The following is an 18,385-nucleotide window of genomic DNA, read 5'->3' as shown; positions in this document are numbered from 1 at the left end:
TATCTACACTACACTATACTGCGTTTGGTTAAATGCTTAAGTATCAAAAGGATTGCCGTACACGAAGGAAAACACGAATATAACTGGCAAGATACTATCTAATATATTATACCTTATCTTCACTACAATTCTACTGAAATGTGGTTAAGTGATTATTACAGCTGGTGGATTACTATTATTTTCCCTACTCCACGGGACGGAGAAAAAAAAAAGTGTCCTTAATTAGGCCTACTGAAAAATACGAGGTTGTCTACAATAATTTCTCAAATATTTCTGTCAAAACTACTACTACTATTACTCCAGGGACTTGAACTGCAATTACTGGGATATATGAACTCTATTATTATTAGCTAACCGCTCATAAATACTGAAAGATCGAGGGAGTGAAATATAAATTACGGATACTAACTACCTACTCAGAAGTACAAATGAATGGAATACAAGGTCAGCTGATTTTTATTTATATTTACTTGACTACACTACACCCTTTGTTCACGACTGTAGTGAACAATGCAATATTTGAATATGAGGAGCGACAATAATCAATAACAATACGACTGTTAACTATTACCATGTAATATCTTTAACTTCTTTTTAAATGGAAGTTTACAGGCGTATATTGTTTTTTAATGTAGTAAATTATTACCTTCGCGATAGTTTGAACGTATATCTATAAGAAATACCGGAGAAGTTGCTGCAGAAGTTACGGTACTATTCCTTATGATAAACTGCCTTTGTAAGTACAACCAACGAACCTACAGATATTTACAAATATTTTTGAAGTTAATATTGTTACCTAAAGTATTACCTAAACCTAAATTCGAAACAAGGTGTACCTAGCTAGCCTACTTAACCTAGAAAACGTAATTTACTGAAGACCAACTGAATTACTTGTTACAAAATTTAAATAATTATTACTACTCCCAATTTCTACCAACAAGCACTAAACACCACTATATAAACAGCACTAAATGAATCAGATATACACAAAATTAAGCTATTTCAATAGGTTTTCACTACTTTATCACTACAATAATGCAAGAGCTCTCTCAACAGCCAACCGTTCTCAAGCGCATCCAACATCCTGTTTTTCTCTTTCAATTTTCAACCTTTTTTGTTTTTCCTCCAAATCTTTCAATTGTAATTAAATTTTCCTTTTCTCCATTTTCTTCTTTTCCTCTTCTGAGTGCCATTCATTTTTTATTTTCCAGGTATGACTGATACCTTCTTCTTGAAGCTCGGATCGAGGTCAACATACTTCTATTGATAGTAACATTCCTTGAACTACCAACGTGTTTCACACTATCAAAAATTATTCTCTGGGACATACGCGATTCTTGTAAAAGATTTTTGACTCGTAAATATTTTATTGACAGAAAAGCCTGTCTCAACAAATGCATTACCATGGGATAAAATGAAACAAAGTTTCATTACAGACTAGAGATCTTCATATTTCTCATCTTCTCCTAAAAGATTTTAGTAAAATTCATCCAATCCCAAATCATCTATTCTTTTGGAAATCATCATCATCATCATCATCATCATCATCATCATCATCATCATCATCATCATCATCATCATCATCATCATCAATGTCCCACTCCAGTCGCCGGGTGTGGTTTCTTTTCGAAATTATGTCATTAATTTGTTTGTTGATGCCTGCATTGTTCTGAGCTTCCTCGGTTAGCAGACAGCACTGTCGTCTGGCCTCTTCTGCACTTTTATCACTTGTCTGGCTGTGCAAATTTTCAAGAACGACATCAATCCTTTTCATTGTCAAACTGGATTTGAGCAATATCATTTTAGGATCGACGGCAGTGAAAGCCCTTGCTAAATGTGATTTTAGAGGACTTTTCTCTCTGAATTCTTCTAACATGGTAATCAAAAGATCACTCATTCTTACAAGTAATTTTTCCCTTTCAGAACATTTAAGTTGTTTGAGTAAGCTCTTGCAGCATAACCAATATCCACTTTTTCTACTGAAAACAGATTGGCAGTATACTGTAAGTCTAAAGATTTTAACTTTTAGGAAGTATTTGCTTCAGCTATCTTTTCAGACTTAACAAATCCCATCATTATGTTTTTCATAAGTACTTCAAGCAATTTAAAAAGGTAAGGCACCATAGGTTTCAAACTTTGAAATCTTCTGAGGAAAGGTTCAAGAACTGACAAAATACTTCTAAAAGTACTTACTTTTGCCTTAAGTAGTGGCTTCTTCACAGCTTCTCTAAGGTATTGAAAGCTTTATTTTTCCTCAGTGTAGGCGTACTCTTTCACAAATTTGTCAATGTGATCATATATTTTAAGAGCTTGATCACACAGCGTCCATTTTTCAACCATCTCATTGCAGTGAACTTGTAAGAAAATGCAGTGCTTGTTGTTGTCATGTCTGTATATTTAGCAAGTCGGGCAGGGCTATCTTTAAAAAGATTTTACAGGGACCTGAAAAAATGAAAAGGGTCCCAGTCAATTTTGGAGATCCCAGTTTTCATGGCTTCATTTACTGTATGCAATATGCCTATATCAAGAAGAGACTTTCCCACGGGGTTTAGCACTTGCAAATGATTTTCAAGTTTTTTTACTATAAAACTGAGACCGGGCGAGGTGGCCGTGCGGTTAGGAGTGTGCAGCTGCGAGCTTGCATCCGGGAGATAGTGGGTTCGAACCCCACTGTTGGCAGTCCTGAAGATGGTTTTCTGTGGTTTCATATTTTCACACTAGGCAAATGCTGGGGTTGTACCTTAATTCAGGCCATGGCCGCTTCCTTCCCATTCCTAGGCATTTCCTATCCCATCATCATCAAGCCATGTAATTGGTGGTTCCTCAACTTGGCTCTCCTCTATCCGTTATGTTTTCTGCATCTCCATTCAGTAGCTTTTTGAAATAGATCTTGAGTTCTTGTTTAATTTCTCCCTCTTCTTGTGCCAGAGTTCCATCAACACGTTCTATTGCTTCTATGGTCTCTTGATTTTTTCGCTTGTTTTTCACTACTCTGTATAGCAATTTCATATTTCCTGTACTGTCCTCTTCCAGTTTGTCTGCAAACTCATTCCATTTCTTCTCTTTTTCTTCCCTTACAATGTTCTTTACAGCAAGTTTCTTGTTCCTGTATACTCCTTGAAGTCTTTGTATTTCTTGTTCATTTCGTTCTTGTCCCTGTTTTTGTTTTTCCTTGTCCAGTGCCTTCTTTATTTGGTTTCTTTCTTTCACCGCTGTAATGGGTGATAATAACGGAGTAATTTCCTATCATCAAAGAAATAATCTAAAAAATAACATCGTAGCTTTAAGAAATAATGGAGTAATTTCCTATCATCAAAGAAATAATCTAAAAAATAACATCGTAGCTTTAAGAAATTCACAGAAATATTAGAGTTCTTTGAATCTTTGCTGCATTAGTTACCTTAGAATACGATATTACGATAAATGCGGCAAGCATAACCTAATTCAACGAATGGAATACAAAGATAAACAGCTGATTCATGCTATGACGTAGTATGATTATTGATATGTCATCACTTGTAAAACTTGTAACAATTCACTGGTAATATACAAGAGACTTTCAATCTTTTGTGGAACAGAAATGTACAGCTCCATACATTACAAGAACCCACACTAGTAACTTGTAATGTACAAGACCATACTTTTGTGGAATAAGTCCCTGGAGGGAGTAATTCACTTTCAACGAGATGTACACATCAACGATGGTCTAGAGATGCTGAACAGGACAAAATCAATCTCATATAGAGATATATATGGATTAATGATTGGAATTAATGATTCCCGGAATGTCCTTGGAACATGTGTGTTCAGTACTTTCAGGCCAAAGAACAATTTGAGGAAATTTTATATCATTTATTGCAGCTACTACAGAATGTATTGACCTACAGACCGAAGATTTTGCCACCCCATGCATATCTGCAATACCATGGTACTGACCACCATTTCCTAGCCAATGCAGTGTTGTTAGTAACTGTTGTTATCAGAGAGAGATTTATTTCTGTTTGTAAAATGTTTTAACCTATGCCCAATATCCATCAAAAGTTCTTCCACTTGTATTTTCCTTAACCTAAAACGCTCATTGTATTCAGATAGTGCTAAACTGGAAGTTTATTCTTTCCCTATACAGATGGTAGTTTTAATTTTCATCACCATCACTACTGCTAGACCACATATTTATCAAAATGTATCTGAAATAAGTATATTTAAATAGCACTAGTACATTAATATATTCTTGTCCTTTCACTGGTAGAGAATACTTCCCAATTCACTAGTAAGTTACAAGTACTAGTACTTTTGTGAAACACATCCGTAAAAATTCACTGGTAATTTGTAAGCATGGAGTAGTAAAGTACAACTGTAGAAAATTATTTTGTGGAACAGAAACTCTGGTATTTGTACTAGTTACTAGAGAACTTACTTGTAATGTACAAGACCACACTTTTGTGGAATAGGCCCCATATCCAGTTGCCACAGTGATGGTACCACAATATCACTTATAATATGGAAGTATTGGGTAGCATCTAGACAACCTTGTCTTCTGTGAAGCACAACAAGTCCATGGGTGGACATCCACCCCCATACTAGCGAAGACAAGCGGTCACTACGGGAAGACTCCTCGACGTACTAGGGCTCGTATCAAACACCTGATGTTCTATATACTCATAATAGACCATCGTTCGCCGAGGAAAACTAAGATTCATTTGAAAAAATAACACTTTCCCGGTGGTGATCAATATCTTCCTCAGAAAATGCTACGAGAAGGAGCTGATGTTTGTTGGAGAGCCTCGGTTTAATGGCTGCTCTCTTACTCCTCAAGCTAGTAGCAGAATGGAGTTATTATCAAACAATATAAAGGGACCCAAGGAACACACTATTGTGCTTTAATTGCATTGCATTCAGAAACCTATTTTAACGTGATGTATTCTCCAGCCCATTATCCTGGGCTGGTGTTGAGACACACCACAATCCACTATAGACGCATCTCAGGCATTTCCTGTTTTGCATATTGCTGAATCCATCTTTTAGTCATCTTTATAAAGAACACCATTGCACTCACCTGCCCTGGACGCAGCAACCTGACCCTTGTCTACAAGGGCTATAACTCGCTTGCGGACGGGCTGTTCGTGGCGAGGCATTATATTAGAATGATACCCGTGGTTGGCTCGATATTGGATTAACACCATTTCATAAACGTTCGCGCATATTTGGATTAGTTTGTTTAAGTAGCAATATACACTACTATCCATGGAACTTTCAGTGACACTTCAGCTCCCTAGTGCTGAATCGGTAACCTCGGTGATCTTTGAGATATGGATTAGCAACTGATGACACCAAAAATGAATCCGTTATACTGTACACTGACGCAAGATATCTGGCGGTGTAATTGCAAAACTTCTGAATACTATTGTTGCCTATACAGTAAAGCAAAGAATATATGAGTAGGTGAAAACTGAACTTTTTTAGATCTATTGGAACAGAGGAAAATCTAATTTCATCACAGGAACACCTTAGAACTCCTACTCGGATACGCACTATATACCGTACAGCAAGGACAGAAAAATAACAGCAGAGTAACAGAAAAGTAAAATTATTTTATTTTATTTTATAGGTTGAATAATGACAACCTATAAACTATTTACACAACCAGTGAAAGATGAGTACAAAGCAAATACAAATTATCATATCTATACAGTCAAAGAAAACAACTTACAAAGTTTGAAAGAACAAGAAGAAAACAATATATTTACATCACTATCCACCTATCAACTCCGACAGTTTGTATACACACATTGAGTGCGAGTGATGTACATCTCACTAAATGTGAATGTCCAAACCCGCCACCCACTTCACTGCTTCGGGTGTTGCTGAGTTGAGGTCTTCCATGGTGCCAGTGAAAGCACGGAGTGGACATTCCTGCACTACATGTTTCATTGTTTGTCGAACCTCCCCACAATCACAGTATGGAGAAACTGACCAGCCCCAGGTGTGTAAAGTAGATGCTGTTCGACCTACTCCACATCTCATGCGATTTAGTCTACTCCAGGTGCAGCACGGCAGATCAAAGCCTGCCAGTTTTGTGGATGGGTTATTAACGTCCACTATTGCCCGAGGTGGGGATAAAGACCACTCTTAACCATTTAGAAGTGGGGTTGAAGTCACTGGATGTTATCTTCACGGCAGTCTTCCAAGCAGGCTGGCGAGATTTAAGGCGTGTACATTTCTGTCTGATATCCTCATGAACAGGTAGATGTTCATTCTTCAGCATTCTGGTCCATAGCTGAAAAAGGGCCTTCTGTCTCCTGATATGTGGGGGTAGTATACTGCTGAGAACCGGTAACCATTGGGTCGGTGTAGCACGAAGTGTACCAGTTATGATCTGCATGGTTTGATGAAGTTGTGAATCTACTAGCTGTGTGTGAGCACTGTTAAGCCAGACACCAGAGGAATATTCTGCTGCAGAATAGACCAAGGCCAGAGATGTTGTCCTTAATGTGTTTCCATCCGCTCCCCAAGAAGTTCCAGCCAGTCGTTGGAGAATGTTATTACGACTTTTTAGTTTGTTGGCGGTTTTCTGCAGGTGATTTTTAGAAAAATAAAAAGGTTGTTCTTTCCCCTCAGTAAGTCGACTGAACGAGTTGCTTTATATACGGGAAAATCTGTTCCCAAGATTAAGAGAATTAAAACATTCTCTGCCTCTCACCTTGGCAAATCTCTGGGTACTCCTAGTAAAAATAGGTAGACATGATAACTATTTTATTATGATTGACATTATTAGGGAAACTAAACTAAAGTGAAGAGACATGATGTGATGCAGTTGTGGGCATTAGATAATTAAGGTTTGGAAAATATATATCGATCACTATCGACTCAATTCAGATTTCCATTCCATTCAGTTGGCAATATTACTGGAACAATTGAAAGTCTCTCCTTGCCCCTCAACCGCATAAAATGAAGTTTCACTAAAAGTTTCGCACACAATACACTGCTGCAACCTACAATCGCTTACGGTCGAGCATGGTTTCACCGATAAGATTATCGCTTACTATTCCGCACATCCTTGTTTGAAAAATACTGAAGTTTGTCCATTTCGTGGTGCACTGTTTTAAGCTACTAGTGTACTCATATTTTAAAAAAACATCTTCTGCAAGGTCAAATTTTGTGCATTTGAGTGAAGTACAACTATTGCTATATATATCTCAGCTTCATCTAATCACATGTGGAAGAGAAATATGGTCCACAGATGGTTTCCTGAACTGGAGGATGAAGTTAATCTTAGAGACTGGCTTCCTTACGAATCTCAACCCAATCGAAAACATGCGAGCTCAGACAAAATGAGTCATCAGGGGAAACTGGCCTGATCTGCCCCAAGATCCCAAGGGGATCTGTGGGATCCAGCCCTTGATGTTTGGGAGGAGGTTTCCAAAATCAAGCAATGTATTGCTCATCTCATGGCTTCAATTCCTCATAGACTTTGAGATTTCACCTAAAAATATATGTTCCAGCTGCTGTAACAATATCGTCAGAAGTCGTTAATCTCACTATGGTGAGATATTCTTATTTCACAATGGGTCAGTTAGCCATGTACTGATTTTATGAACAATATTTCAATACCCTAAATACATTGAGGTGCTGTGTCTGTTGGAGTTTACCCCTTGACAATTACGTAATATCCACATCTTAATGAATGCTGTGCGACTTAATTTTAAAGACATTATTTCCTGAGAGACTATATTATTATGCTATTTGAACGCTCTGCTACTTAAAACCTGTTGTACGAGCGTTGTGTGTCACTCAGAATCATGGGACTTCTCCCCCTCCCTCTGACAGGAACTTCTTTCTCGCCAGTTAACAAGGACAGTTGCTAACGAGGGTGAAGCCATGGGGGCTGATGTGTATTTGCCAGGCTTGCCCGGTGAAATGAAGAAAAAGATTGACTTGAAAGATGTAATTCTGGTTAGCTTTACAACTAGGGATCTGTGGAAATAATATTATTTCTGTGGTACAGAGTAAGTTAACATTATTCTAGCATCGCTGCATATTGGTGAGTACAACTTACTATTTTCATCAAGGGACTACATCGCTTTACTTATTAATGGAATTTACCTTCTAAAATGTTTTTCTGCTAAAGATGTGGAAAAGGACACCACTAACCTAGCGAAAATATATTCAATTTCAAACAACCATGCACAACTAATGACGCCAGTTTCGAGACCTTGAGAAGTTACCTAACATGTGTTCACTTAAGGAAATATTTTCTAACCCCTCCAATTGTAAATTATTTTCTGTTACTTTATGTAAGTATAATTAATGGTTAAATTGTTTTTCAAGGAAGACTTTCCCCAACTTACATTATGTACAATTTGGTAGTTATCGTTTATGTTATTGTTATTATTGTTATTATTATTATTATTATGAACATCTCAGTTAGGATGTCATGAAAATGTATTTATCAAGCGCAAGGCCTCTTTGATTCTGTTTCTCCTTTTCAATTCGAGTTTTCTGCTGGTGTTTTTCGTAAGTCCTTTGCCATGCTCAATTATTTCCGAGTTATATTGATTCGCGACTCAATTTAATTACGTAAGTAAATCTGGACTAGTGGTTGAAGGCTACATGTTCGTAAACTTAAATATATATATTAAATTTTCTTTTGGGAGTTGGATCCAACATAACATTATATCCTAAATTATTATTATTATTATTTATTTATTTCTCCGGTAAATTTAGCTGGCGTAAGTAATATTATTTTATCTTGTCCTTACATCTATGTCCACTGTTGGACAAGCCATTGTTTCTTACCTGATCTTGTCTTCCAATAGTAAATTGTTATGTAGATTACAAAGGTGTAAGATGCGCCTGTGTTGTGCTCTGGTAATGGGCTATTAATTTATAGGTTCTGAAATTTTATTTACTGAGTAATAATTTCATTGTGGCATATTATGCCCATAAGGACATAATTAATAACAAAAGTGGACTTGATTATTGTATGCCTAGATGAACGTAACATTTAAAAAAAATGGAACCTTATTTCCATATTCTAAATTTACTGAAAATGTACCATTGTTAATTCATCTACAGATTTTACTTAATTCCAGTGTATTCTTTTTTTTTTTTTTTTTTTTTTTTTTTAGTTATCGTTATTTAACTTACAAATTTAATTTTATCTTAAAATTTTTCATATTTTATCATTTAAATTATAAGCATAATTTAATAGCAATTTATTTTCACCTTTCCTTATGAGTGGTTTAACAAAAGATCTTAATATTTTGTTTGGGGCTGTATATATTTAACCCTTTTGCTCTCAGGCTATTTTCACCAGTCAAGCCCAAAACACTCAGACCATTTTTCATGATTATGCATGTTAAAATGTAAAAAAAATGCCGTATAAAGAAATTCCCAGATACAAAATTGAAAAAAATCAGAATAGTACACTAGTCAATATAGTTTTAGGAAAAAATATCCGAAAATTGTTCGTGGCATATTTCACTACAAAAACAAATTTGAAATTTTGATAATATATTACAAAAAATAAAAATTGTATTGCAAATACTAAAAAAGTAATATGTTCTTTAGTGATATGGTTGATGAGTTATTCTGAAGGCAAGAACATTTAATTCTATATAACATGATATAATTTTGTTTTTTGTATTCTTATTTAGCCATGAGTTATAGCACCTGACGTAAAAAACTGTACACGTACTTCTCCTATCATCACTATCTGTAAAAGCGAATCACTCTTTTTCTTCTTTTTCTACCGCTTTTCCCACCTGTGGGGTCACGGGTGTGAACTGTGTCGCACTTGTGGATTTGGCTCTGTTTTATGGTCGGATGCCCTTGCTAACACTATCATTATATAAAGGAATGTAATCACTATCGCGTGTTTCTGTGGTGGTTGGTAGTTTAGTGTATTGGGACAAATGCAAACACCAAGTACATGGGCCAGAAGAATTAATCAAAGGCGATTAAAATCCCCGACCCGGCCGGGAATTGAACCCGGGGCCCTCTGAACCGAAGGCCTCAACGCTGACCATTCATCCAATGAGTCGGACTAAAATGTGAATCAGTATCGGCTATAAAGTCACTGGCATCGTCTAAAGCATCTAAATAATCCAAGACTTCGGAATTATTTAGCCTAGAACTTGGCCCAGCCATCTAAAAAATTAGGCCTACTGGTGGCACGAAAATCTAATAACAAGGAATGTTAAACGAAACTTCACTTGAGAACACCGATAAATGTTGAATATAAACAAAATATAACAAACAAAAAAATACTATTAAAATGGAAACAATATAATGAAGGAAAATACGTATTTTGAAGCCTAAATAAGACTATACTTGCAAGCACAAAACTTAAACTCGCCATGTAGTAAACGTACGTGGTTTAATATCTTCATTTGTTTTGAACAGATGAACTTAATGTCTCTATCTCTCGTGAAAAGTGTAAACTAAATCCAAAAGGTACTATTGCTACCTTTTCCTGACATCTGGGAGTCCATTAAGGTACTAATACAGCCATCCAAACACAGAGCCGATAGATCGGCACGCTGAGTGTTTTAAGCAATACCACTCGAGCCGATAGATCGGCTCGCTGAGCGTATAAGAGTTAACTTGGTAACTATATCATGAAACTGGTTTATTAAATTTGTTAATTTTATTTGAGGGTGCCAAGAGATTCTCCCTCCCATGAGAGTATACGGTAACAGGATCCCTTCTTTTCCTCATTATGTTCTCACCTTCGCACGCTGTCTCTATTATTCACTTTAGAGTAATACACAAGTTACGGCATGGTAAGTACATTTTATGATTTTGTTGTTGAAGTGTTTGATGTTTTAGTCGATTGTTTTTCCTTTCATGTGCTTCCACCCTTTTCTTGTTTCCCGTGTTCTGTTCTCCAGTTCTTTAACCATTATATATCTTTGTTTCTGCGCTGCATTGCCTATTGTTATTTTCCTTTTATTAATGTTAGAACATATGTGCCTAATAACAGTACCGTTCACCATGTAGTTGCCATTGCTGACATTTCGATGTAAGGTGTAGAGTTATGCATTGTGTACCTGCAGATGGAAGAAAACTGCCCCCATATGTCATATTTAAGTGGAAAACAATTCAGACCTTTAATTCAAAACTGCTTTTACATTTAAAATGGTTTTTACAGAGTAATTTCAATTATAATTTTCTCGGCATCACAATAGAACAAGTCGTCCGGAACATGCAGGGGTAGATTTCCGCACTTTCACTCGCTTCAGTATGTCTACAGCGTGTTTCATAGTTGCTAAGTTTGAGTAAAATCATAATTCATTGGTATTCAGGATTTTAAGGATCGCCGCAATATCACATAGCAGGCAGTGTGGAGAGAAACAGGATCCGCGAACACTGGCGACGCTGACAGTGTGGCAAGAAAGTGTGGCTCATAATTATAATAAATTTGTACGCACCGAACAATATACCGTACAATCTCAAATACCACCGGCACTGTTTTTAAAAAATATTGCTTCCAAAATTGGGTGCGGGTCTTATTGAAAATTTTGGGAAATTTTCCTTTCTGAATGCGTGTAAATCGGGCATCACCACCAGCGCGGCTTGGCAACAATGCTCTCTCCTCTTCCAGTATACACTACTTCCGCACTTGGCGGCAGTCTCACGCACATTCTCGGAGTATCAACATGAATTCCACAAAGCGTTTGTGATCTTTTACTGCGAGTGAGAAACTGAAAGTAGTTCGGTAAGCCGAAATTATTGGAAACCGAGCAGCCGGTAGGAAATACGATTTTGACGAGTTGTGTATTCGCGATTGGAGAAAGACGAAAAATGTGCTATTAACATGTAGTGGTGATCGTTGAGCTTTTTGTGAACTGAGTGTACAGTTTCCAGAAACTGAATGGATGACGGCTGATAATCGCACACTGACGCTAACTGGTCGCATTCAGCGCTCGGAAGTTCAGGTGCTGTGTTCGTGGATTTTGACGGCATGGAGTCGTATCCCTGGAGACCTCATACGGAAGAGCTTCAGGAAATGTAGCATTTCTCATGCTATAGGCGGCAGCGATGACGACATTTTGTGGGAAGGTGATGGTGATGAAAGTTCCGAAGTTGGTACTGATGATGATGATGAATGAACTAATTGGATATTGTTCTGGAAATGCTTGTTTACTTTTATTTGTATTTTCTAATCATTTAATGTGTGTTAGTAAAGACTGTAAATAATTTTGACTTCACTTAAAAAAAAAAAATATTGTTCTTTCAAAATAAGGGTGCAGGTCTTAATCGGTGGCAGGTGGTATTCGAGATTATACGGTAGTCAATGCTGATAAAACTGCATCTTTTTTAAATGCCAAAATCAAACAGACATGATTTTAAAGGAGATGGAGTCACTGTACTGTGCTGCAATGCAGACGGAAGCGAAAGACTTCCTCCCCTCGTCATAGGAAAGTTCGATAAGCCACGATGTCTCCGTGCAAGTACAAGGCTACAAGAATGTGAAATCATCTCCTGGTGTTCACTACCGCAAAAAGGACTCTGAGTACAACTTTACAAAGAGTACACAGCAGCAAACTCTTGGGTGCGAGATCATACCGGACTGTCTTGTAACGAGTGGAGAGAGGCTATAAAGATGACCGCTGATGTTTCTGCGGTGCGTTCGGTGCCAGGCAGATCCCTGGAGAACAACCTCTGTCGGCATTGGCACGGAGAGAAAGAAACTCTTGGTCATGTCCTGGGATTCTGCACACGCGGGGAGCTCCTAAGAAACACGCGGCACCACCAGATCAGATCCTTCCTTGCCGAAGAACTGAGAAAGAAGGGATTCAATGTACGTGAGGAGGTACACGAACTGGCTATTAACGGTAGTTCGCAGAGAATTGATATCATAGCCTTTAAAGACAACAGACCTCAAGGATTTATCTTAGATCCGACTGTCAGGTTTGAGCACCATAGCGGTCAGCCAGTGGAGGTTAATCTAGAAAAGATTAACAAATAAAAACCCACTATCCCTTACAACAAATCTAAATACCACCTTCAGGAAATTGAAACAATAGGGATAATGGTTGGAGCTCGTGGTACCGTACCTCGTCACTTCGTCACCACATGGAAGCACTTCCAACTCCCAATGAAGCTTATCCCTGAAATTGCGACTCTCGTCCTTCGCGGCTCCATCAAGATCCTGAGACACCACCTCCTAAGCTACAGCTCTGAAATGCAGCACTAATTATACCCTTCCTTCATAATTTAGACTTTTCTTCAATTAACAGATCTGTACAGATCATTTGATATGTTTTACCTTGTACTTAATGGCAGCCTGTAAATACAGGAGGTTGTTTCTAAATAAACAAGAATGTATATAATCCAAAAAGGGGAGCCAGCATAATTTGTCCTCGTCTTTGAATCTTGTTTCTTTTCCTTTCCTTTTGTTGCACAAGGTTAAGTTTGCTTTATTTGAATAATGCAAATGCACCTTTTTTCATGGCATTTGAAAGATTTAAACTGTGAAACAGGGTGATTGCATGCATTAATGGGTCTTAGAATACTTGGTGACACGCCAAGTAGGCTATTGGCATTTCTGAATGATTGTTAACGTCGGAAGGCTAAATTCGAGTATGAACTGACTCACTATGAATATTTTTACCAAAGGAGGAAAGCAATTAGAAAAATTTTAAGTGACAAAAGAACTAATAATTTGAAACTAGAGAAAGATGTTGTTGAAGGATATTTTAGGAACAGATTTGAAACTCCTAATGATTGCATGAGAGACTCCTATATTGATTATACGAATGAAACCTTAGATGATACAATTTCAATATCTCAAGAGTTAGTTTTCTCTATTATCAAGAGCATAGCAATTGACACTAGCCCAGGTCCGGATAAGGATTTATTGAAATCTGTTTATGATCCACTTGCTGCTAATATTTTAGCCCATATCATCAGAAGAATATTTGAAAGTGGGTTCATTCCTGAGGTTCTTAAGGCAGCAAGGACTGTTCTTATACATAAAGGCGGTGAAGAGAATGATCTGTCCAAATGGAGACTGATTAGTATTTGCTCCATTATTCGGCGCATATTAAGTAAGATCCTTGATAAAATTGTAAGGTAATACATCCCTTTGAACCAGTTCCAAAGAGGTTTTGTCATGACCCCTGGCTCTTTCATTAACGTGAATATTGTTGATGGCATTTTACGAACAACTGTAATGAAAAAGATTTCAGGCTGCTTAGTATTCCTCGACATCAGCAAAGCGTTCTATAGTATTGGACACAATCACTTAAAGGCGACAATAGAGAACTCTATACTAGTCAACCTTGTCACAGAAAACACAACACAAATTCAAACTGCTCGTGGTCATACAGATAAGATAAACATCAAATGTGGAGTGATGCAAGGAGATCCCATTTCACCTTTCTTATTTAACTGGGGTATAAACCACATCCTTGATGAACTCACAGACATCAAAGTATCAGAAATGTATGGTTTTCAATTGAGTCCTAACACTGTACCTTTAACATCCCTATGCTTTGCCGACGATCTGGTGATCATAGCTAAAGACCAAGCAGCAGCTTCAATCCTAGTCACTTCTGTCATAAATCTGCTTCAAGAAATATGTTTGCATATAAATGCAGACAAATCAAATGCCATTATTATAGAAAATGGTAAACTTCATTCTGATGATATCGTGACGGTCTCTGGAAACATTAGAAGTATAAATGATAGTGAAGAAATAAAATATTTAGGGGCAACTTTCAGACAGACTTTAGTCTTCAATGAACATCAGGTACTTGAAAAATTGAAAGCTAACTTAGATCAGATTACCAGGACTCACTTACTCCAACCGCATCAAAAATTGACTGTAATAAATCAGTTTATTGGCCCTACACTGATATACCCCTTCCAGACTGTTTTCGTTGAGAAAATTCCCAAATCAAGTCTGTTAAAAGCCGACAGCATGATCAGAAGCGCACTTAAAGAAAATCTACAACTTCTGAGTGACACACCGACAAGTATGATCTATTCGAGCCACAAATATAAAGGGTTAGCACTAATGCGTGCTACTTGGGAAGCGTACCTTCAACAGCTGAACATCAATCTTAAGCTAGAAGCTGTGAATGATTCGCACGTAAATGCTGTTCGAAATTTCACAGCAATAAAAACTCGCTGCCTATCTGAACTTCAACTCAATGAAGAGACATCAACGAAATCTGTTAGACAACTGCGCGACATACTTAGAACACGCGAATTTGAAGCTGTGTGTGCATATCCACAAAAAGGAAGAGGTGTTGAGTTATTTGCTCAAGTTCCTGCTGCTAATTCTTGGGTTACCAGAAGAGACGGTTTAACTTGTTCGGAATGGAGGGAGATGTTGAAGATGACCGCGATGGTTGCACCAGTACGTACTCTGCTGGGACATTCTACCAGCACAGGCCACTGCAGACACTGCAGTGAGTATGAAACCTTACCACATGTGCTGGGGAGTTGCCCTCAAGAGAACTGCTTAGGATCAAACGTCATATCATCAGAAACCTGATTGCTAATGCTCTTTGTCTCAAAAATCTAGAAGTATACGAAGAAGTCCACTGCCTCGCCGAAGGAGGCAGCACTCGCAGGATTGATATTATAGCGATTGACAGACGGAGGAACGAAGTAGAAATTATTGATCCTACGGTACGCTTTGAATCTTCAGCCTCTCAGCTGACTGATGTAGACAATGAGAAAAAGGATATCTATAATCCAACCATCCCTTTCTTTCTTGAGTCGTATAACCTTAAAAAAATTACGGTGACTGGACTTTTCTTTGGCGCGAGGGGAACAATTCCCAAATCTTTCGTCACATAGCGACAAAAATATAAACTTACATAAAATCAGTTTCATGGTCCGTATCGCACTTCAATAGATTCACAATTAAGTATTTATTATTTTCCACCTAGTTGATACAATGATTGCTTAAGGCAATTTAATGGTTAAAAGTGGTACATGTTTCGTATTTTATCAACATCTTCAGCCACATAACACTGTTTAGATGAAAAATATATAAAATTGACAAAGTAATGCTTAAGAGGAAGTGTCCTTAAAATTAACATAAGATTGACAATTTTATATATTTTTCATCTAAACAGTGTTATGTGGCTGAAGATGTTGATAAAATACGAAACATGTACCACTTTTAACCATTAAATTGCCTTAAGCAATCATTGTATCGACTAGGTGGAAAATAATAAATACTTAATTGTGAAAAATATAAACTAGCGAGAAGCCTACAAGATGAGATAGTCGTCTCACTCATCAAATACTCCGTTTCGATTCTTCGTCACCATTTATATGGAGTTCATGCCATTTAACATGGTTAATTGTAACCTATCATTTTTTTAAACATTAATCTTTTTATCTTCCCTCAAAATTGTTATTGTGTATTATTCTGTGTCTTATGGCAAATCTAGGGTGTCCTGGATCAGACTAAATAAATAAAATGAGAGAAATGCCATGGAGAGAGAGTCACTGTTCTGTGCTGCAATGCAGACAGAAGCGAGAGACTTCCTACCTCCTCCCTTCGTTATAGGAATGTTCGATAAGCCACGGCATTTTAAGGGCACCAGGCACTTTCCGTGCAAGTACAAGGTATCTAAAATGCACACAATACAGTAATACAATGAATAAAGCGGAGCCAGCATAGACTTCTCCTCTTCTTTGAATATTTTTTTTCTTTTTTTCTTTCGTTGCACGAGGTTATGTAGTTATCCAAGTACATTATTTGAATACTGTAAATGCGCCTTGGAAATAGTTTTTTCCCATGGCATTTGTTACTTGCATGCATTAGCAAGTCCTAGAATATTTTGTGACGTGGCAAGTGTTGGCATTTCTGAATTACGAGTTGGCAGTTAATTTGAAATCACGTCATTTGAAGTCACATTTTTGCATCCGAACGACTTCAAATCAACAAGGTTTTACTGTATTGCGAAACTAACAAACGAGTTCGCAGGCATGTCTGTTTCGAGTGTTTACATTGCACGAAAAGAATTATTCTCCACTGGTCACATTACTCTCAAAGTAAAGAGAGATTGCGTGTGAGAAATTTTTAGATGTGGAGTGTGACGAATTTGTAAGTAATTTAGGAGAGGTTTCTAGTGGTGCAAGAGACAAAGAATCTTCCGACTTACAATGAATCAAGCCTATTGCAAGTTCAGATTAATGAAATACCCATTACATAAGAAGGCCTACTTGCTAATTTTCATGGCAAATATATTTTACAGCAGTGATAATGTATTTTTATCATCTCAAATAAGTTCAGGCAAAGTAACTATATCCGTCATGTTCGTATTTGCATAAAGACCACGTGGAACTCAAAGAGTGATATGAAAGGTTTGTTTATGCCTACATTACTCTTTCACTGGAAGAAATTTTAGTTCATTTCATTTTTTTTCAAAATTATCCTTCCTAAAATTAGGGTGCAGGGTTTATTTGGCGGCTGGGATTATTTGCGAAAATACGGTATTAATAGATTTATTGGAAGATAGCTTCTAGAAACAATTTCCTGCTTTATTTAATGTTTAGGTTGCAAGAAACAATTTCATTGTTAGCCCATATTGTCACTTGAACAAGTGTTGTGATGCTTTTTAGTAAAAATTCCACCTTTACAATACGATATTTTATTCTTATTCATAATAGTATTTACTTAATAGAATGGCACATGTTTTGTCCACTTTAGGACATCATCAGCCATAGTTAAGAGACAATAAATTGAAACAAGGATACTTTAAAACACTTTAAAAATAAGTTCAAATATTACAGGTTTAATGTATTAAAAACAGCAAATGTCCCTTATTTGGCATTTTAACAGAATTGTTAGCAGAATCACCCAGTGCCTTTTTAAATGTGGAAGATTCTTCTGTTGCAGCTAGCTGCCAAATTTTGTGTTGTTAAGCAGACACAAAAATAACAGTGTTTTATACCAATAAAAAAAATATTCTTGATTTTTTAAAATTCTACATTATAAAAAAATTGAAAGTGAACTAATATATATATATATATATATATATATATATATATTACTGTGAAGCATACAAAAATTGACTGACCTATTTCCACATTTGTACCGTAATCAAACAAAACCAACAAACCTTTCGAGGTCACCTTCATCTTCAACAGACACATCCAAATGGTCGTATGTATCATCATATTCATCATCGTAAACATCATCTACAGATTCAACCACACCTAGGCGAGCATACAGATCACGGAATTCTTCACGGTGACTCTTATCTTTCATCATCTGGCGTAAATCTCGGTAGGGTCCTTTCCTGTAAATACATTGTTTTCAGAATTGGGAAAAAACCTATACATTTTCAACAAACAATAAATACAAACATATGTTTAATGAGTTTATCCTATAGGCATTTCATTTCTACTC

At 36.9% G+C, this 18,385-nt stretch overlaps 1 protein-coding gene across 3 annotated transcripts in view; it reads right to left on the bottom strand.

The window, feature by feature from the left end:
- LOC136876235 (activating signal cointegrator 1 complex subunit 2) overlaps positions 1–18,385 on the bottom strand; it is a 308,530-nt gene that overhangs the window by 20,511 nt on the left and 269,634 nt on the right. For all 3 annotated transcript variants that reach the window (XM_067150011.2, XM_067150012.2, XM_067150013.2), the window contains one exon: positions 18,096–18,275. In XM_067150011.2, the coding sequence (XP_067006112.2) occupies positions 18,096–18,275 (180 nt within the window). The remainder of the gene's footprint in view (positions 1–18,095; positions 18,276–18,385) is intronic.

Source organism: Anabrus simplex, chromosome 6 (assembly GCF_040414725.1).
Source record: "Anabrus simplex isolate iqAnaSimp1 chromosome 6, ASM4041472v1, whole genome shotgun sequence".
Lineage (NCBI taxonomy): Eukaryota > Metazoa > Arthropoda > Insecta > Orthoptera > Tettigoniidae > Anabrus > Anabrus simplex.
The sequence above is the reverse complement of the archived record's forward strand: the minus strand, read 5'-3'. Positions and strand labels throughout refer to the sequence as shown.